Source organism: Cynocephalus volans, chromosome 1 (assembly GCF_027409185.1).
Source record: "Cynocephalus volans isolate mCynVol1 chromosome 1, mCynVol1.pri, whole genome shotgun sequence".
NCBI lineage: Eukaryota > Metazoa > Chordata > Mammalia > Dermoptera > Cynocephalidae > Cynocephalus > Cynocephalus volans.
Window position 1 is genome coordinate 186,701,559 of NC_084460.1, and position 21,739 is coordinate 186,723,297.

At 45.7% G+C, this 21,739-nt stretch overlaps 1 protein-coding gene across 1 annotated transcript in view; it reads right to left on the minus strand.

Moving 5' to 3' along the window:
• Positions 1-452: 452 nt before the first annotated feature.
• Positions 453-21,739, minus strand: part of DSCAM (DS cell adhesion molecule) — a 607,645-nt gene continuing 586,358 nt past the window's right edge. The window contains exons 31-33 of the mRNA XM_063083118.1: positions 19,177-19,374; positions 17,481-17,783; positions 453-1,391 (exon numbers count right to left, since the gene is read on the minus strand). Of these exons, the coding sequence (XP_062939188.1) occupies positions 1,039-1,391; positions 17,481-17,783; positions 19,177-19,374 (854 nt within the window). The 3' untranslated portion in view covers positions 453-1,038. The remainder of the gene's footprint in view (positions 1,392-17,480; positions 17,784-19,176; positions 19,375-21,739) is intronic.

A 21,739-nucleotide genomic window follows, 5' to 3' on the forward strand; every position in this document is an offset into this window, starting at 1 on the left:
TTTTCGGTGTCCGGGCCATCCTGTCTCTCTTACAATTACTCATCTCCACCATGTGGCATGGAAGTAGCCATAGAAAATAGCAAATAGTGCATGTGGTTCCAGTAAAACTTTATTTACCCAAACAACAGTGGGCTAGATTCAGCCTGTGGGCCATAGTCTACTGATTCCTGATCTACCTAGAGGGCCAGTTGCCGTGGGCAGGAGCAGAGCCTCGCAGGGGCTCAGAACACCCAGCCTGAGAGCGGGAGCTGCGCCTCGTCTGCTTTTCCCAGCTACACCTGAGGAGTTCACAGTGTTAGTATCTTCTCTGGTTTATTAAGCTGGGTTCTGAGTCCAGTCCTGGTGTTGGCAAACACAAGCATCAGGAGGAGGGAGGACCAAGCCATCAGTCAGAGACAAGAGAAGTAGACATTGAAATAAAGGCAGACGACGTTTTCTTTTTTATTTCGCTTAGACAAAATGCAAAGAGTGTCTCATTAAATTAAAAAATAAACAAAAAAGAAAACCGAATTGATCCCCCCACCCCCTTACTGACGGCACTCATCCTAATTAACAACAAAAGAAGATCAAATTGTGGACCCAACTTCTAATGGGAACGAAAGGTGTGCAGACATGACTAAAGTCTTCCCCTGCCCCCAATTCAGTGTTCCTTTTAAATTCACAAATAGGCTAATTTTTCCCCGTTTTCTTTCTTGACTCTTGTGTGATAGAACTTCTAGTCAGAAGATTTAATTAGTCCCCCATGCACTTTGTAGAAAATCAGTAAAAATGCAATAGCCTGTGAAGATCATAAAACTGGACTTCTTTCCCAAAAAATCAGATGCCCAGGCGGATGGAGCTCACACTCAGACAGAAAAAAAGCAGGAGAGTCTTTGCACTGTCTGTGGTTTCAGTAGTTTCTCTTTTCTTTTTTTTTTTTTTTTTAATATATTTTGGCAATTTTCTTTAATTATAAATATTGGAATTCTGTAAAAAAAAGGTAGCTTTGATTGAATTGTTTAAATTGTATTTACAACGACTGTCCAGTCACGCTGTTTGTTATACCAGGGTGTAGGATTTGGCATAGGGGTTGTTTCCTTTCAAATGGCCCCGAGAGTCGAGCAGGGATTCTTGGGAGCTGCTCATTTTAGCTGCCTGTCCCAGCTCTGCCCCTTCTCGTTGAGGTAATGTGGCCACGGCCCCTGGCTGCCACGACTGTCCTTCCCTCGTGGACGAGGTGGAGGAGGAGGCCTCCATTGGGATGGGCTCGAGGACCGTGGGGCGTTTCAGGGTCCGACTTTTCTGAGGTTCCAAGCACGCTTGTCCTAAATTCAGGTCCCTGCTGGTGCCCGGACCACCTCGGTTTAACAAAAAGTCCATTCTAAGGTATGGAGGCAAATGTATGAGGTCACCTGGAAACAAACACAGAGCAGTTAGTGGGTTTCCTTGGTGTGGTAAACGTGTGCCAGTGCTCGGCCATTCAGGTCAAGAGAGGGCAATGGCATGTGCGTGGGCACACTTTCCAAGATACCTCATCACAGCCCACCCTGAGGCAGGTGGAATTGCCCCACCCCTCTCCACGGGGCATGAAGAGCTCGCTTCTCTTTGGTGCACTAACTTAAGCTCTTCAATGCCCTAACTGACCAGAGAAATGGAGGAAATAAGACCCTTCGAAACACTGTATGCAAAATAAAAACGCACATCGAAGGCAGCAGCCTGCACTGGGACACACCATGGTAGGTGGAGCATTTCCATATGTGACTGGAAATGCTGGGAGGGCACAGGGCTTGTGGAGATCCAGGCAGGAACAATGGTGAGCAGGCTCTAGTCTCAGCAATTCTACAAAACCCTGTAACCTTGGCTGGCCACCTAGTTAATGGGTTTCTACGATGGTTTCAGGTGGAAACACCACAGTATGGCCTCCTTACCAGGCCTTGCCCACCTGCTAAACTTCTCCCTGTGTCTCCTCTGTTTCAGCTGTGCTGTGTATAGAGATAAGAACAGCTTTGACCAGAGTATTAGTGTTTCTACTTCCTGCTTAAGATCACTCACTTTGGATCCTATGGTGCCATGGAAATGCACCCTAAGGGCACCTGCTGTGGGGAGAAAGGCTGGCTGACAGTCTCCAGCTGCACTCCGAGTGCCAAGGCTACCCTTCCTCTGGGCTGCTCCAAGCCAATGACAAGCATGACAAGCATGCTCCTGAAGAGCTTTCCTGCCCAGTGCAGGGTTTCTCTAATAGATGACTTTTGCAAAGGGGTTCCCTACGGGCCTGGCTGCAGCCTTCTCAGGAGTGCATTGAAGTCTGAGGTTCTTCCTCCCCAGTCCTTCCTTCCCTTCTCCTCTCGCAGGTGTCAGACCTATGCTGTGGTCCCTGGACCTCCCCGCTCCCCTGCCACCTACTTCTGCTTCCTCCCTCTTTCCTAATAAATCCCTCACATGTCCAATCTTTTTGGTAACTGCTTCTTGAAAAACCTGAACTGACACAGCTTCTATCACCATCAGCTACTGAAATTATTCTTTGGAAGTCAACTACGACCCTTGATTGTGAAGCTCTGTGGTTTCCTCTTGGTCCTCATCCTCCTTGTGCTATTATGACACTTGATGCTGTTGACATTTTTGTTCTTGGAACTCTTGGCTGCCACAGCACTCTGGGCTCCCAGATTTCCTACAGCTCTGACTTCTCACTCTGCTTTCATGGACCCTTTTCTCTGTCCCCTAAACAGTGTTCCCAGTGGCCTGTTCTCAGCCTTCTCTCTTGGAGAGCTTGGCTGTTTGTGTCATCTTTTTATAAATAGCTCTTGCGTCTGTCTTTTCCAGTTTGTTTTCTCTCCTGAGCCCTAGAATTGAATTTCAGATGCTTTGCTAGACATTTCCACATGAATGTCCATCCTGAATTTTAAATGCCATGGTCTGCAAACCCAGTTCATGAAGGCCAGCCCCCGCTCCCACCCTCATGCCCAAATGCCACTTTCTCCTGTGTGTCCAATCTTGTCATCATCCTTCCAGACATTAAAGCTTGAACCCCAGAGTCCTCATTGACTCCTTCCTCTCCAGGTTAATTCTATTTGCAAAATAACTATTGACTCCTTTCAGTCCTTTCTTTATGACCCTCATTCAAGCTCCCCTGCAATGCATGAGTCCAATCAATGCTCAGCCACTAGATGCATTTTCTACTAACACTCCCCAGCTTTAACTGGACTAACTCAGGATCTGAGTTTCTGCTGTTTTGGCACAGACAGCACTGATCCTTTAGCCCAGGGCTTCCCACCTTTCTAACTTCAAGATGTATGTAGACAAGAGGCACTTGTGCAACACACTGGGATGAATGCAAGGAGCTCTTCTGGCCCTCTCAAGGGCTGAGGGATCAGCATGTTGGCACTCCTGTGACTCATGATGTACCAGGTAAGCAGCTCTGGCTAGAGAATGGGCTTTGGGTGTGCAGTCCTGGAGCTGAGAAACCAGGAAGGAGGATGTGCAGGTGAAAGAGACATGACAATTGTCTGAGCTCAGGGGGCAACTGTGGGTATAAGGGAGGGAGTGGATTGTGAACTGTGAAGGAGGCCCAGGGAGATGGTTTCAGAACTGATGACAAATGGGAGTGGTGGTGGAGAAGGAGGTGTCAGGGATGGCTCTCTCCTGGGTTGTAAGCTCAGGACACTAGGTGGGCAGTGGAACCATGACCTGTGAAAGACTGCATAGGAGAAAGAGCATATTTTGGAGCAAAAGGTGATGGGTTTGTTTTCAGACATGTTTCATTTGCTGTGTTTGGGGACATCCAAGAGGAGATATGGAGTATTTTCATGTTAACATTGTATCTCTACCACAACTCATTCTCACTTACTGAATCTAAAACAACTCAAAATTCCTGTTTCTTTTGCTTCAACATATTCCCTGCTTTTATTATTTTTCTATAAGCTCACATCATCAAACATTCCTCATCCAGCTCCTTTGGGCCCTTGAACACTGACGGTATGGGGTGGGGAGATCATGAGACCACCTGAGCCAAGCAACAGCTGCCTGTAGCTAGCTGATGCGCTGACAGTTTAATGGGAGTGATGCGTGCTTAGACAGCGATTAAACCCCAGAACCCTAGAAAATGCATCCAAGTTTACCCACTGAAAGAGAAAGGGCTACTCAATGGTGCAGGGGAACTAGAAATAGGTAAAATCAAGACAGCACCAAAAACTGCATTTTACATGATTTAAATGAGCATAAAAATTTTCAAAATGATATGACTTTTCTCAAGACATTTTCCCCTCAGGACAAGAGGAACGATGACCTTATTCTTGGGAAATTTACCAAATGATTTCCATGTCCTTTCATTCCATGTCCTTTCATTTTCATTCATTGTTATGCCCGTTGGTGGTATTTATGACTCAAAAATCCACTTAGCGTTTTCTCTTTGGCTTTTTCAGGATGCCTTTATCTTATTAAGTGATGATGAGTAATTATATGATTTCATTAAGAGCTGCAGCATGTAAGTCACTGAAATGACCCCAGGGACACTGGATTTGGGTCACTCAGGTCGAAGGTACTGTAACTCAGTGTTAGCTTCAGATGGTGAATGGGATCAAAGAGAGGCCCAATAATAAATACCTTGACAACAAACTGGCCATAACAGTCTTATAACAAAATCACATAATTTGGCATTCTTGAATAAAGGGTTTTAGTAACTTGATGCATCTGGACTTTGGCTTAGAAAAAAAATGATGGTATGAGGTCTACTATTAAAAACTCTAATGTTGAAGGTACAAGTATATCTGGCAAACTGTATTAGCTTTGTTCCTGAAAATATAAGTATTTAATTTTTCACAGTAAAACCTTATGGCATTGAAAGTTATCTTCACTTATGGTAGTAGATATATTCTTCAATCTTCTCTACCAGGGGGATGTTTATTTACAAACAAATATCATGAAAGCATTAACAGAGCTGTCATTAAGAAATAAACTGGAAAATTCTTTTGTAATGTGAATCAATACACTCTAATTGACCTGTTTTGAAATTTGTGGATTTTTATATATCCAATTTTCTAAAAGTGATTATCTGCATTCCTTCTTAGGAGTCCAATAGCAAATTATATCAATTTTCTCTTTTATTTATTTACATGACTAATATTATTTTTATTATGCTATTCAAATATTCGAGAAAATGTGGAAGACATTTACCTCAAGGGTTATTTGAAAATGTAGGTCAAGAATGCCTCTTGCTGTTTCTGAGACCCAACTCAATCTTGAACATTTGTGGTATTTGTAACGTGTTCTAATAGATTTAGAAATAATCTCTATCCTGGCAATTCCCAATTGAATGCATGGGGCTTATTAAACTCCTACAAAGCGATAGCATCTTGGTCCCGGCTGGATTACAGAATGCTCAGGTCTTAGATTGGATGGAACAAATGTGTTTGAAATAAAAAGATAAAGCCCATAATATCTGAACCCTGCCTGCAGGGGTTCCCGCTTTAGATGTAGTAGTGATAAGAGGGTTCAGGTAACTGAAAAAGATTGGTGAGAAATGAAGATGCTTTGTAATAGAAACAGCTCAGCATTACATTTTTACGTACAAGGGCTACTTGTGTTTGCTTACTGTAGGTCTGCCTAGTATCTCTGAACACCCAATATCTGTGAATGATCCAGTTTTTCAGGCAAAGCTTTATGAATTTTGTAAGACACTCTAAGTAGCTCCTTTTGACAGTGTGTGTTTTCTGATTAACATCCAAAGTAGCCCTTTGAACTGTGTGAATGCTGCAAATGAGCTCTCTCAATAATTCATGCACTTGTGTGGAAGAAAGCAGCAGAGTAGTTGGTGGTGAGCTTTGTTTATTACAGGCACTTTATGTCCACTAAAATCCCAGCCCACGTGCTAATTCAAATACCAGTTGGGAAACTGGATTCTTGAATCATCCATCCATTTCCTATGTTCTTCAGGCAGGTGCCACATACCAAGACAATCCATGCTCCAGAAAGAGACAAGTGAAGTGGGAGACTGTGGGGATCATAAGGACACTGGCTCAGCTGCTTTTCTTAACTCCTCCTGCTCCTGCCTTCACCTGCCTGTTTCAAATGGGAGAAACTAAACCTTGGCTCCACCTGTGGTGGTGAGGAGTGGAGGTCGGGATGACATTGCCTGCGTTTATTGGACTGGTATGGATCTGGGCTCAGTTTCCTCATCTATAAGATGGGAATAATAGTAGAATCTGCCACTGAGGGTTTTGATGGAGACTACTTCGGATAATACATGTGAAAGCTTCACCATAGGACAAGGGTCTGAAGTTATGGGCTGGAGGTCTGCCATGAGAATGAAACAGGAACTCTTCTCTATACCTTAGTTTCTGTGTCATGGGTTGATTACTGGTTCTCTCTTGGAATTTGTGAATGTGACTTCATTTGGAGAAACAGTCTTTTCAGTGGAATGAACTTAAGGATCTTGAGATGAAATCACTTGGATTGAAGGTAGCCCTAAATCTAATGACATGTGCCCTTATAATAGAAAGGCAGAGGGAGATTTGAGACGCAGAGACACAGGTGATGAGAAAACCATGTGAAGATGAAGCAGAGACTGAAATGACACAGCCACAAGCCAACGATCACCTGGAGCCACCAGAAGCTGGAGGAGGTGAGGGAGGGGATCTTCTGTGGAACCCCTGCAGGCAGCAGGGCCCAGATGACACCTTGATTTTGACTTCTGGCTTCCAGAACGGTGAGAGAATAAATTTGTGTTGTTTTAAGCTATCCAGTTTGTGGTAATCTGTGATGGCAGCCCTAGGAAACCCACAAAGACGTCCTTTCTTCTTGGCTGTGATGGGCTTGGGGTCTTCTCACAGGAAGTTACCCTGGACAGGTCTACATTTGGTAATGGCTCTGGCTCCATCAACCAAGGGAAAGGGTGGGGCGTCTCTTAGGGTCAACAACGGCAGCAACACCACTTGTGGACTCCATTGTCCCCACCCGGGCTCTGAGCTAGGAGCAGCCCCTCCATGGCGAGGTGGATGCGTTCTGCCATCCATCCTGCCTTCTCCATCCATTCCCCCAGTTCCCTGCAGCGGCAGAAGCCTGTCCAGGGCCCCAAAGCCACCTCAGGGCTGGGCTGGAGTTGCTCACTGGACCTGGACTCTTGGCTTTCCTGGATCTTCCCCCAGGAAGAAGCAGAATCCCCTTCTAAGGCACAGGGACCTCTCCACAGGGACCCTGGCCACGTGCGGCATCATGCCCCATGGCTAATCAGCCAAGACCCTCTTGAGTTCTCCCTTGCATTTGAAAGTAGCAATGGCCCAGGAGAAGTTCAAGGATCCAGCGTGCTTTGAACTCCAGAGTCCCCCTGTTGGGTCACCACAGCGTGGGTGCTCCTCCGTCAGGTCCAGGTGCCCATGACATCCTGTGTGCCAACTCGTCATTGCCACAAGCACTGGCACCATTTCCAGTGAAAGCAGCTACAGTGGAATTCACTTATACTTTTGGTAATGATTTACGCGCTCTGTTATTCCACCACTCCTGGTTGCCTCTGGCTCAACTGTCTCCACATTTCCCCTCTCTCCTTCCTCCCTTCTCTCTCCCCTTTCTTTTTCTCTTTTTTTCTCTTTCCTTCCTCCCTTCCTTCCTTCCTCTCTTTCTCTCTCTCTCTTTCTTTCTTGTTTTGTTTCCTTTGTGCTGTGTTTTCCATCCATGAAATCAAAGGCACAGAGAGGGGATAAAACATGCAGGTAGGAGAGGGATGAGGGCATAGCTGAGTGTAAGACAGCAACCAGGGCACAAACATTAAGGAAAGTGTGTGAGTGAGTCAGTGTGTGTGTGTGTGTGTGTGTGTGAGAGAGAGAGAGAGAGAGAGAGAGAGAGACACACACAGAGATGGAGGAAGAATCCGACTGGTAAAGCGGCAGAGCTGTGGGAGGACGAGGCTCAGGTTGCGACAGCTGGGGGACTGGGTCTGAGCTCATGTCCACACACCACCCCTGCCCTGCTTACCTAACTGCCTGCACTTCTAGTTCTTTCCTAGTTAGCTAAACCAGTTAGTGTCTCCTTCCAAGCCTAGTGTGAAAACAAACACACTGACAGAGGCTGACAGTCCTATCCGGGCTTTTGGGACACAATCCACCCACTGACTTTTGTAGATTCAAATCGTGCATTTGCACATGAGCCCCACTGTGCTCTGCTCCTGAGCTGGTGCGGTGCCCCTTGTGTCAGAGACCCTTCACGAGGGTGCCGGATGATGAGGTGGAGATGCCGTGGGAAGAGAGGAGTCCTGAGAAACAGAGTTCAGGGACTCAGATGCCGTTGTAGACTCAGCCAGATGAGGCTGTAATGGATGGGTGGGAGAGACAGAGACAGAGACCCTGCAGGAGGGAAGGAGAGAGAGAGACAATAAGGGAGAGGGAGAGAGAGAGAGAGAGAGAGAGAGAGAGAGAGAGAGAGAGAGAGATGGAAACACACACACAGAGGCAGAAGGAAAGAAACATGGAGACACGGATCTATGGAGAGGTGAAAATTACAGACAAAGAGCCTCAAACAGAGAAAAGCAGATGGAAAGGGAAACATGTCAACTGAATCATGTGGGACAGTGGCAGAGATGCATGGAGAGAGGGCACCAGCAAGGTGGGTGTGCTGAGAAGAAATGTGCGTTACCGCTGATGAACGGGCTCTTTGGAGCTTTACAGACATCACTGCCTCGCAATGATGGTCCCTGGCTTGGGGCACCCGCTCTCATCCTGTGGCTCACCAGCCTCACCACAGCCCATGTGATCACAAACTGTACCCATCACTGCCCTGCCGGAGGGAGCCCAGGCCACAGCTTTGACTCCCGCCTCAGGGACCAGGACAACTTAGCCGTTATTGCAATGTTATGCCTTAATATTTGACATAACACTTCATTTCTCATCCTCCTGTCACTGCTTTCTGGGGACGTTCAGTGCCACTAATATGTCTGAGAGTTCAGAATAAATAAGTCAGCACTGATTTCTCCCTCTGTCCCTACCTACTTTGCACAGTGGTGTCACTAATGCCTCCTCGCCTCCGGTCCTGATGCAGATTCCTCTCGTGGTCCCTACTCCCATCCTCAGACATGTGCTCAAAGCTGGTCATCCCGCACCAAGGGTGTGTTCAAGCCATGGTTGGCCCAGCGGCATGAAAAGTGCCTCATTTTAGCCGAAAAGCCAGGAGAATCCCCCTTCCCATCAGAAAAGCAAAACTTTCTGGACTTTCTCAATGTATTTCAACTCACACACAAAGTTTGAATGCATTTTAGCTTTGGAAGAAGGATGGCAAAATCAATACTGAAACAAAACAAGAATGAATCGACCCAGACAATCAATAATGGGTGCACGTTCCATTAATCTATTCGCAGACCGTGGTGCCTGCTCTTTGCCACGCACCACGCTAGGGGAAAACGCATAAAGGCTGGATCAGTGGTTCTCCACTGAGGACGATTCTGCCCCCAGAGGACATGTGGCGATGTCTGAAGATACTTTTGGTTGTCATAATGTGGGGGAGGGGGCTGCTACCGGTGTCTGTTGGTCAAGGTCAGAAGTCAGGGATGCTGCTCAATTCCCTACCACGCACAGGACGGCCCTGCCAAAAAATTATCCTGCTGCAAAAATGAATGCTGCTGCTGTTGAAAAACCCTGGTTTAGATGATCAAAGTTCATAATTCCATGTGGGGCCTTCTTTCACTTTAATTTCGCTTGTAAAACATTGAATTCAACCAGCATAGGAATCATACTTCTCACACTCAGAGCGCTAGTCCACCGGGCGTTATCAGTTCTTCATGGAAGAAGTTAAGAGATGGGTCCGAGGGAACCGCGGTCAGAAGGCAAAAACCCAGAGCTCTTCTCTGACTTAACTGATGAGGTGGGGGCTGAGCACAATGGAAAGAAGGCTGGTTAGAGGGTTCAGAGCTTTGTGTTGAGATCCTGCCTCTGCCTCCAAATAGTTCTGAGACCCTTGTGAGTTTTAGTGCTCTCCTCAGTTAAATGAAGGGGGTATGTTAATTTGTAAGGGCACCTTTAAGCCTACGTCTGTCTTATGCTCTGAGCTTTCTCACATACGAAACTGGTTAAATACAACTATATTGGGAATTTGGGGATAAGTGTGGAAGAAATCAATGCATTTCTGGGGGCGAAAGAGTCTGAGGCACATTTCGATAGCCTTTTCCTCCTGCTTTGCTGTACTTTATTAGTTAGAAACTGTGAAAATATGCATATGCTTTCCCAAATTCATGCAAAATGAAAGTAAATCACAGTCCTTAGGGGCTTCAATCTCCTCTGGGGACACATGAAAAGGAACTTTCATCCATTTCTAACAAGGTTTGCTACCTGTGCTTGGGTAGAGCTGGATATTGATGCAAACGTAAACAGCAAAGGATGCTTACTTTGAGTTCTAGCAATTTCAACAAAAACCACAAAGATCGGACTTGCAATAACACTATGGTGCCACAGAGCTAATTACCAAAGGGGATTGTAGGGTCCACCCATAACAAATGGGATTTAACACTTTTTTAGTTTAATATTAATGTTGCAGCATGGTAATGAAAACTTGTAAATGAACCTCTCTTGGTAAATGAATCTCACTCCCAAACAGCAACCAGGAAAAACCCTAAATAAATAATGTGAGATTGATATCAGAGGTCCATGTACACAGAATCTATTACATTCTTGGCTTGTACTTAGGCAGCTTCATGAATTTTTAAGAGCTCATCGATATTGTGATCTTCCTACTTGCTGGTGAACTTTAAAAACTACACCAAGGTATGAAGTAGGACTTTGACTTTGTTCCAGCTCATGATTCTTCTGAAATAAAGTAGTTCTGAATAAAAGCAGTATTGGTCAGTCTTCTTTGGCATTTAGACAAGCTCAGAACTTGTTAGCAGGGATTCTTGACCACCCACTGGGAAGGATTCGAGAGGTTCAAAGACAGGTCCAGCTCCCATGAGAGCCCCATGGGGAACCACATACTGGGGACCCACCAAAGCAGAGGCCTGGCTGGGGGCTTGCACTTGCTCTGCTTTGAAGCTGGCAGACCCATCTCAACAATACTGTGCATCTTGAATTGTCCCACAGAAGGAGCTGACATAGATTGAAAATCAGAGAATTCCAGATGGAGGAAATATACGTTTGTGGAGCTGTAGGAGGCCAGGGGATCTGAGACTGGAGACCAGGGGTCAAGGCCAGCAACGAGGAGGGCTGATCCCTCGCGGTCTGTAGGTCTCTACCCTGAGAGCAGTGGAGGGCCATGGAAGGGGGTTAGACACGAGAGGGCTGACCCTATCACTGGAAATGATGGCTTGTTCCTCCCCAGTTTGGGATATAGAATGCACTTGAACTTGGTGCCAACAGAATCCACATGGGACCACGCTGGAAGATGATGGTCTTTGCTGTCTTCTTACCTTTTTTGAATATCCCCTGGGTCTTCATGTTGCTTTGGCTTATCACAACATCTCCCTGGGCTTTGTGTAGGGGTGCGTATTTGTGTTTGTGTATATGTATATGTGTGTAGGTGTGTGTGTATGTGTGTGTAGAGGGTGTATGTGTATATGTGTGTGTATGTGTGTGCATGTTTATATGTATGTGCATGCATGCATGTATAGAGGGTGTGTGTGTCTGTGCATGTGTGTATAGAGAGTGTGTGTATGTCTGTGTGTGCGTGTGTGTATGTGCGTGTATGTGTGTGTATGCGTGTATGTGTGTGTATATGTGTGTATGAGTGTGTGTGTGTGTATGTAGAGGGCGTGTGTGGGGGTGCCTGTCTTCCATAAACTGGGTTTTGTCTTATTTCTTGGGCCTCCTCAATATTTTACTGTCTTATGTCTTCAGGACCCTTTGTCTGCTGTTTCTGATACTACATGCTGTTCTGATAAACAAATGAGACTACGGGGAGTGTTAATTTAATATATAAACACGTTTAAGTCTTAGGATAAGACCCAGTCTCTTTTACAGAGAAGATAATCTATCAGTGTGGGCTGAATAAATGAGGGGCATATGTTTGTGTTTTAACAGCGTCTATATGGAGATGCAGTGAGCTTTCAGTCTCTGTGGAGAGCCTTCTTGTTTGTCGTCTGCAGCAGGTCACCCGGCAGGACATAGGTGGCCCTCCTGCCTCTATATCAGTGGTGTATCAGGGTATATGCCTCCTCTTCAACTCCTGAGGGACTGACACAGCCTAGGACTCCCCGGCAACTAGAAGCGAACCTTAATAAGCCAGCTGAGAAAAACAGTGAGCCGTCTAAGGGGCTGAGAAGTCAGAGGAAAGACAGAACAAAAGGAACACACGTTCTGGAACAAGAGGATAGAAAGCAGCCCGAGCAACAGCAGTGCTGCGTAAACCAGCCAGAGCACGTGACAAGGTAGGAGGCCAAGGCCACAGGAGGTGCCCCCTGAAACCAGTGGGGGAGGCACAGGTGGGGGGAGGTGTCTGCAAAAGACCCCATGACCTGTGTGCTAAGCTTTTATTACAGGCAAAGGGACTCAGAGTGCCAAGCTTGGGACTGCTCAGAAAAAGTCCTACAATCACTTTATGGGTTTGAGGGACATCCACTGAGAGCAGACTAAAATTACAGGAGAGCCCTCAGGAAGCTGAAATTGCAAATTCTCATCAGAGAGATGTGGGTTTTGAGCAGGGAGCACACACAGGGTGGGCGTGAATAGCAGTAGCAGAGGCTTTGAGGGCCCCAGGGTTCTTTGCACTTTACCTTCTATAGGAGTATTCGAAAGTCTGCACACATCTGGCAGTTCAGAGGGACCTCCTGATCCCCACTGTGAATGTCAAGCTCATTTCTATTTCCAGGCCTTTCTCTTCCTCTTCTCCCTGCCTGGACTGCTGGCCTGTAGGATATTTGCTGCCTTCTTTCCACCAAATCACTTGCATCTTTTTGCCTCAAGAAGCCTTTCCTGACAATCCTTTCCAAGCACCCCCCTGCTAGGGTTTACCCCGCCCAGATTTACTTTTCTTCTTTGTTTACTTATTGTGTGTCTCCCTTCCAGGAACATAAGCTCCTTCAAGGTGTTGTCTTTGTGGGTTTTGTCTACCACTGTATCCCCAGCTCCTCAAAAAGGGCCAGTTATTGAGTGGGCACTCAGTGTACACCGGGCCATGCCCAAGGAAGAAAGGGAAGCAGGACATTCTTTAGAAAGGTGGAGCCCAGAGAAATTCAGTGTGCATCGTGTGTGTGTGCATGCATTGGGTGTGTGTCTGTACATTAAGTGTGTGCTTTGTGTGTGTGCATGTGCACTGAGTGTGTGTGCGTTATGTGTGCATGTGCACTGTGTGTACCTATGTGTTGTGCATGTATGCATGTACTCATGCATGTGTGCACGTGTGCCCATGCATCTGTGCATGTATATGCACAGTATATGTGCGTGTGTGTACCCACACACACGTGTAGGCATCAAAGACACTTCCCTTGAGAGGAAACACTTTCCATAGCTTTTAGAATAATGTTCATGATAGAAACTTCAACACTGAATTTTAGTGATATGCAAAGGAAAGGGACAGGATGCAAGCCCTAAGGCCTGGGGCCCCAGCAGCCCCAAAGTGGAGAATTGGAGAGAGGACGGGAGAGGAGGAGGAGGAGGGGGAAGAGAAGTGAGAAGGGGAAGAAAGAGGATACACACTGCTTGCGAGGATGAAGAGCAAGGCCTTGGCTGTTAGGTGGGAGCAGCAGTCTGAGCCAGTTTCCCTGTCGGGAGCAGAGCTCAGCCTTCAGATGGCGAGAGAGATGCAGGTAGTGTGAAGGTGGAGGTGGGGGATTATTTGGCATTGAAGTTTTCTGGAGTCTGATTTTGATTTAAGAGCCAACACGGGAGACATGCAGACTTCAGAGAAAGAAAAGAGTATGATCAGAATGACAACTGAGAAGAAGGCAGCCTTAGTCAGAAGAGCACCAACCTGTACAGAGGCAGATGTTTCCCGCAGGTGAGAGCCCTGCAGGTGAGGGCGCGGGGCCTCTCAGTGGGCTGAGGGTACTCACTCTCATTAGTTAAACACACATTCGGCAGAGAGTAGTGTATGGGATGAATGGATATGAAAGTTAAAATCTGATAACTGCTTCAAATAACTGGTTATTTAGAGAATCAGCAAATTGGCGGCAGGCAGTGGCCATTTCCAGCCGGAAAACTTCAAAAGCATTCATCACAGGAGGGGCTGGTGTGCATTCAAGACAGGGGCCCCAGAGAGTGTGAATGCTAGATCTAAAGAGGCCGCGTGTCCCCTGCTGCTGGCGGGCCAGGCTGTAGTAGGCTCCATATTTGAAGCTTTAAGTTGATTTAATAAGCTTCATGCGATGGCTTCTCTTGACTGCATAGGATAAACATCATGAATAAAGAAGCAGCAGTAATCCAAGAATGTTAGAAAATGGCTCAAAATGCTACCTGAAACCAAGCATAGGTACTGTAATCAAAGTATTGGAATCCACCTTGACCTAGAGGAAAAAAGCTGTCAAACTTTCCAGCTATTTCTCAGAGAAAGAGAGTTTTGTTCGTTTGTTCTGTTTGTTTTTAAAGATAAAAGTAGCCATCCCTTATTGGAAAAAAAATCATTGCTTTTACTTAAAATGCATAAGCCCTAAAAATGAGGCAAACTCAAAATTTAGGTATTATTAAAGATCTAAAGCTGGATTCTGATGCCTGTCTTGTGTACCGGAGCACCTGGTTCTCTGTGGAAGAGATTTCCTTTTGATTTGCTAAGGGCAAGAAGAGAAAATAAGTCACTTTGTTTAAAGGAATGCTGGAATGTCGGGTAGACTTAAATATCTTCTTGTATTTGACTAATAATTTCTAATAATTGAAATATATGAACCAATGGGTCAGTTCTGTTATTATCACAACTGTGATATAGCCATTGATTTAGTAACATTTATAAAGCACCTACTATGCGCCAAACAAGTGCTAGATGTATATATTCAATACCATTAATTCATTTAAGAATACTTCTTGAACCCTATGTGCCCAACAGATATCTGCAAACCCTGGGAGAGAAATATGAAAATAACTAAGACATGTTGCTTATTTTTCTGGAGCCATGATCTGGCCAAATTCATGTAACTTGATCCCAATTTATAAAGAATTTAAAAATTTGGGATCATAATTATTAGCACTGAAGAAAGACCAAAAAAAAAAAAAAAAAAAAAAAGAAAGGTAAGGGGAGTGGGGAAGAATCAGCAAAAAGAAGAAAAGCTGATGATGAGGAGAAAGGTATCCAGAGGTTTGGAAGACCGTAAACAGAAATGACTGGTAGCATCTAGAAGCAAGAGGACATGAAGGTAAAAAATATGGTTTAAAAACACAGTTCTAGGAGCTGCTAGTTTCGACACAGCCTTGAGTCAGCAGAATAAAACTGCAACCTTTTTTTTTGTGCCTAGTGTTCATTTAGTTGCATTATAAAAGTGTAACAGAAAGTCTTCCAAAGGAGGAAATATTTTTCTATAGCGTATCAAGTGTTCAATGATAATAGTCTTCTAAGGAAGAACAGAGTTTGTAGACATTAGAACTTGTGTTGGTTTAAGAAAGTATTCATACCTAAAGTCATAAAACCATTCTATTCTAAATAGTATGTTAGGACGATAGTCACTTAGTTGTGATTTTTCAGTTGCTCTAATGGATCCAGTCAACATTGTCATGAACAAAGTTTAAACTTTTAAAAAGATACTAATCTGACACTATGAACAACATGGCGTCAGAAAGAAACTTCAAGCCCCTCATTATTTAAAGAAGCCCAGAAGCTCATTCTCGGCCGCAGGTCAGTCATGAAGGGGAGATGATGCAGTGCTGGCTTTAGAGAATAAAGCACTTAACTGGGTGACATACCAGTGAGGTGGTTCATCCCAGGACCTCAGTGGCCACCGAAGGAAAATAGAGGCAGGAAGGAAAACGGGCAGCAGCACATCTTGAGTCACTGTGGGGGATTCTAACAACCACATCAACAAAACCACAACAGAGACAAGAACTGATATGCTGAGCATGGCTCTGCTAACTGCTCTGCCTGCGTGTGCTATGTGCATCTTACACAAACTCACTATGCAGGCACCAGGGTTATACCCATCTTACAGATGTGGCAATTGAAGTCGGGCAAGGCTAAACAGCATGCCCACAGGCTCATTTTCTTCTCTCCTGCCCTCCTCACCTTCAAGCCACAAAAAGCTATGGCATTTATCCCGTACTTTTTTGCATTTGCCTTACAGATAAATGTCAACCACAAAAAATTCTTGAAATAAAAACGCCCACAAATAACAGCTTGTCCTTTCCCCTGAGGAGGCAGACGGAATGAAAATAAATGAAGCCATCATTCTTTGTTGTAGGTGTGAATCTCGAGTCAGTATGGAAGCTTATTTGCTGGATATATGACTTTTATTTTATGTATTTTTATGCATTTATAAGGCTCATTTCAGCTGGGCCTTATGCCATAAAACCCAAGGGAATTGCAGTTATTCAAAAGTGAAGACAAGTTTTTGAAATGGAACCAGTACAGTGGTTCAGGAAATGGGTAAAAAGAGAAATAAAACTGAATTAAGATTGGATAGGCCAGTCCATGAAGGAAAGTCTACAGGCAGCCATTTTGGGGTGAAAAAGAACAGGTGATTTTCCAGATGAAAACTACAACTGGCCACCATAGGTTGGATTCACACTGCAGATGTGGTTTATTTGCCCTGTACAACGGTTTGCAAATACCTGAGCCAACATTTAAAAACTGTGAGTTTCTATATAAAATCAAGATCTCTGGCTTCTCTTAAAACACGAGCCCATACTTGCCCTCACTTCCACTTGGGGTGAGTTGGCAGGAGCTTGCAAATCTTTTTCCTTTAGATAGTCCGTGAGCTCCTTAATTGTCCCTGTCCTCGTCACTCCTTTTAGCCAGCTCCCACAACTCTGCACGTGTGTACATTATCTACCAGGCCCTGCAGACCTTCGAATCTGCAGCTCTCATCCACAAACCCCAACTATCCACAAATGCTCAAGGTCAAGACCAAACTGCTGTTTGACCTGACATTAGCCAGTTACGGTCACCTTGAGTAAATCAAGTCCAAAACACTGGCTACTGGTAAGACTTCTCTCCTTTCAAGAGCCCTCAGTGCAGCAGTTTAAAATACAGCCCCCCATTTTTGACACCCCTCTTGTCAAGCTGGGGGTGTCTCCTCTCGGATCTGGTCTCTGTGGGCTCTGTGACCACTTGAGCAATAGCATAGGGCAGAGATGATGTCGTGTCAGTTTCCAGGCCTAGCCTTAAGACACTGGCTGTTCCCACAGTCCACCTCTGGGGACACTTGCCCTAGCACCCAGCTGCCATGCTATGAGGAAGCTCCAGCCACCTCGTGGAGAGGCCCACGTAGAGAGGACGCAGCCAGCATGAGCTTGCCTGGTGAGCAAACCATTTTGGAATGGATTCCCCAGCACCCGTTGAGCCTCCCTAGCTTGTGGTCCTCACTGGGCCCTGACAAAATTTCAGATTCAAGAACAAAAGAAACAATTTCTCCTGTTTTAAGCCAACTAGCTCTGGGATGGTTGTCATGCAGCAACTCTAACCTGGCCGATGTGCCTTTGGAACCGCCATGTTCGTCACTCGTCCTCCATCCTGAGGTTTGGGGGGAGATGCAGTGAATCTGCAGATCCCCGATTCTGAAGGGGTGCTGGAGGTCAGGCTGTCCGTGTACTCGTTGGTCCCTGCCGTCAGCTGCTCGGACGACGTGTCTGATATGAAGCACTCTGTGATGGTGAACTTGGCGTGCCTCAGCTGCTCTTCCATCTTGGCGTGCTCGTAGGCCCTGGCCAGTTCTTCATAAGTGGAGGAGGCACTTTCTGTGGAGACCATGCTGCTTCTTGCTCGATCTACACCGTGAAAAAAGAAAACAAGACAGATGACTCATCGTCCTAAGTTTGAACCACCTGGATGATCTTTCTGGCTGTCTCTCCCAGATCACCCAGCAGGTGCCTTGGCTCTGTGTCAGAGGATTTTGCTCCTGTCACTTTGAGGCGAGCTTTCTAAACCTCAGCAAATTGGGCTCAGGGAAACCTTGTTTCAACCAAATTGCTCTGGTCAGATGCTGAAGCCTAGGATATTTCCATCAATAAGTAATGTATCCCCCTTTAAAAATTCCACTTTCAGTGAAAACAGTTGGGAATGCAGTGCACATGAACTGCGGCGACCCTCTCCCCTGCTCTGACTTGCAAATCGAGCCTCACCAGAGACACTCTTTAATTGGCGTGAAGGATCTGAGCTTTGCAGTTCAGCTCCTCAGGCCTCACCTGGTGAAGGAAGACGTGAAAGTACTGTGAAATGCAGTTGTGACTTTGCGTGGAAATTGGCCACAAAGCAGAGCAGTCCCTGATCCCTGGGAAGCATCCTTTGTTGTCACCCTTTATGGGGACTAGAACACAGCCAAGACAGAAACCTGTGCCAACGTGCCTTTTAACTGGACCTCATCATCTTGATCAGAGAAATTTCTGCATTTTAAACCCATTAAAAATTTTGTAATCACTTCTGTGGAACTCTAAGACACTCCTAGGAGAAATAACAGCCATAAAAATAAATTTGGAACACTGTTTTTGAAGTATATCATGAAGAACAAAGGAAAAATGAGTATGAAAATTCCTACAGCTATTAGGTTCAGATATAATTTCTTTGCAAAATTTAAGGGGTGGGGGTGGGCAATGTAGAGCTATTCTTAGGCCCTGTCTTCTCTCAAGTGAAACCTTCGCGGTTGATGGCATAGATTAGGTGACTTACCTTATAATCAACCCCTGTTTAATTGTCAAATGGATCCGAGTATGTTCCCTATAGAGGGTGCTGTGACCTCATCGTGTAAGTTCAAGTACACTATCTTAATCCTGTAGATGGGAGTGGGTCAGATGCCCTCGGAGTGTAATCAGCAATTATTGCAATCATGTGGGTGAAAATTTAAAAAGGTCTATTTTTCTCCCAGTGGGGTAGGAGCTAAAAGGAGACAGCAGCATGGGTCTCAGATTTAGGACACCTGCCAAATAGATCCCTTTTAGTTCTGTTATGCAGAATGCACTGGGCCCTCTGAATGCTACACAGTTGTATGGGTAACTGTTGGGAAAATGGCTTAACAATTTGAAAGAGACCTTTAAAAGAGAGTAAGTAGGAGTAAAGGGAGCCCTGTCTCTCCTCCCCAAGGAGCCCACAAAGCCAGTGTGGGCCAGCACAGGGCTGGGTCACACCGGTCCCCAGAGGCTGAGGAGGCTGTGTTTGGGGCCGTACCTGTGTCTTGTGAGGGGCTGACGCTGTAACTGTCACTCTCCTTGTCTACTGATCCTGCAGCCCTGGGTGTTGGCAGCCTCCAGTCTGTGGTGAGGGTGTGTGCTGAAATGGTGGGGTGGGGTCTGTTGAGGGTCCACTGGCTGGCATAGCGGTTTCTTGCGGTGGGCCCAGCCTTTGCGTTCCTCCTGGTGGTAGGATCTGTGAAGAGTCAAGAATCATGTCTGTCTGTGTCTTCAGAGGAGTGTGGTCAGCTGGGATCACGTGTTGTGGGCAGTTCTCCCCACCCGGCCCTATTGACCCATCGTGGCCCTCCAGGAAGTCCAACTTGACTCGTCCTGTCCAGAACACTCTTTTCCTTTCTCTTACGTCTGAAACATTCATCAGATACTTAAGTATTTAAACAGCCTTGCAGGGGAATGAACATTATATTTTGACTCGAGTTATAGATTTGAGCCTTGTGCCTGTCCTTAATGCATCTGTGACCTGATGCATGTTAAACTTTCCAGAAATCACCCTCTTCTGTAAAATGAGGGAGCCCGGCCAAGGATGCTGTAACATGGCTTCCTTCCCAAAGTTCCTCCACCTGGAGGTATTGTTATGGGTTGAATTGTGTCCCCCAAGAGATATGTCCCTGTCCTAACCCCAGTAGCTCAGAATGTGATCTTACTTGGAAATAGGGTCATTGCAGATGTACTTAGTTAAGATGAGGTCATATTAGAATAGAGTGAGACCTTAATCTAATATGACTGGTGTCCTTGTAAGAAGAGGACACAGACACAGGAGGGAGAGCACCGTGGAGAGGGAGGCGGAGACAGAGGTGCTGCAGCTGCAGGCCAAGGTGTGCCCAGGACCACAGGCACAACCTCAGAAGCCAGGAAGAGGCAAGGATCCTCCCCTGCAGGTTTCAGAGGGAGCAGCCCCTTGGGGACACCTTGATTTGAGACTTCTGACCTCCAGAACTGTTAGACAATACATTTCTGTTCTTTTAAGCTACCCAATTTGTGGTACTTTGTTACAGCAGCCCCAGGAAAATAACACAGATGTCTGTATTACTGCTGTCTTGTATTTACTCAGTGCTTCAATTATGACTCTTTTATTCATTAACTAAATTGAAAGCTCCTAGTGAGACAGGATAAGTCTAGGCCTGTGAACCAAACTGACTTCATTTTCCCCGCAAAGGACACTTTGTTACTTTTCCACTCCTCGGTCATCAGACCTCCCAGGCATGATTACCCCATGGCCTGCTCTGATAAAATAAACTGAGATTAGAGGGGAACAGATATTCACCGAGTTGCAAAACCCCTTCCCAAGGCTTGTTTCCTGTAATTCTAAAAATTCGGTTACAGATTAACTTTAAGACCCCCTTAGGAATTCCCATGTGTGCACAAAGCTTCAAGGTGACTGCTACAATGTCCCTCCTAGGGTGAGGAACATGAACACACCACCACCATCTTGGACCTACTGAGCAGGACCAAGGACCAAAGCCCTAACTGAGCATGCGCCCATGACGCAACCAGGAAGAACAGAATGGGCCACCTCCAGAGGTGCAGAATGATGATGCTGGCCTGCACCCCTGAACCCCTTTCCCTACAAAGGACCCTAAATAGCCTCCTTGGGGGGGCCTAGCTTTCCTGTAGCTACCTTCCTTATGCATAAGTCTATCTCCTCTTTTAATAAAGTGCTGCTTGCTTTACTGCTGGGTGTGTTATTCATTTCTATGACTTTGGGACCCAAGAGACCAATTTGGTAACACAAGAGCAGAAGAACCATGACTTTTTGTCCTACGACTCTCTTAGCCTTTTGCATACAATAGCATATCTCGTCAATGGAATTGTCTGACCTTTGACAAAGATGAGTCGGATTATTTAATATGGAGAATAAAGGGTTAATAGGTATTTGGATTTCACACATCTACGATCTTCAAAAACATATAGGTTTATGTATCCATAGGCTGGTACCAGATGGGTTTCATTTTCTTAAAATCTGGAGCCAGAGGCAGCAAGTTAATGGGGTGAACTGAGTTCTTTTAACTCAACTCTTCAGTGAGCTAAGAAAAAGGATGTTCTAACAGCACTGGAGTGGGCCATAGCATTGCCTTTTCTGGAATTCTGTGAAAAAGGGGAGAGTTTCAGTTACCTGGGATGGTTTTTCTGGTGCTCCAGCCTGAAGGGAACCTAAGGTCCTAGATGGGTTATTTCCACCTTTGAATTCTCTGCTTCTCAACGAGAAATTTTATGCAGTTGTACTTCAGGATGCTTTGGCCAACTTCTAAACACAGCAGTCTGTATTTACCGCTCAGCACTAATGAAGCAGTTTCAAACCTGTGACATTATTGCACTGACTCATTTATGTGCTCTTATGAGCCTAGGAGTTTCTCCAGGGCAGGGGAAAGGACACTCCTCTTTGGACTCATCCACGGAGCCAACAAGAATCCCTGGCACAGTTTCCTGAAGGAATTCCTGTAGCCTAAGGCCACCTAACAGATGAGGCGATGGCAGCTCAGAGAGAAGTGACACAGCTATTAAGTGATAAAAATGAACCCAAGCCTCTGCTTTTCAGTTCA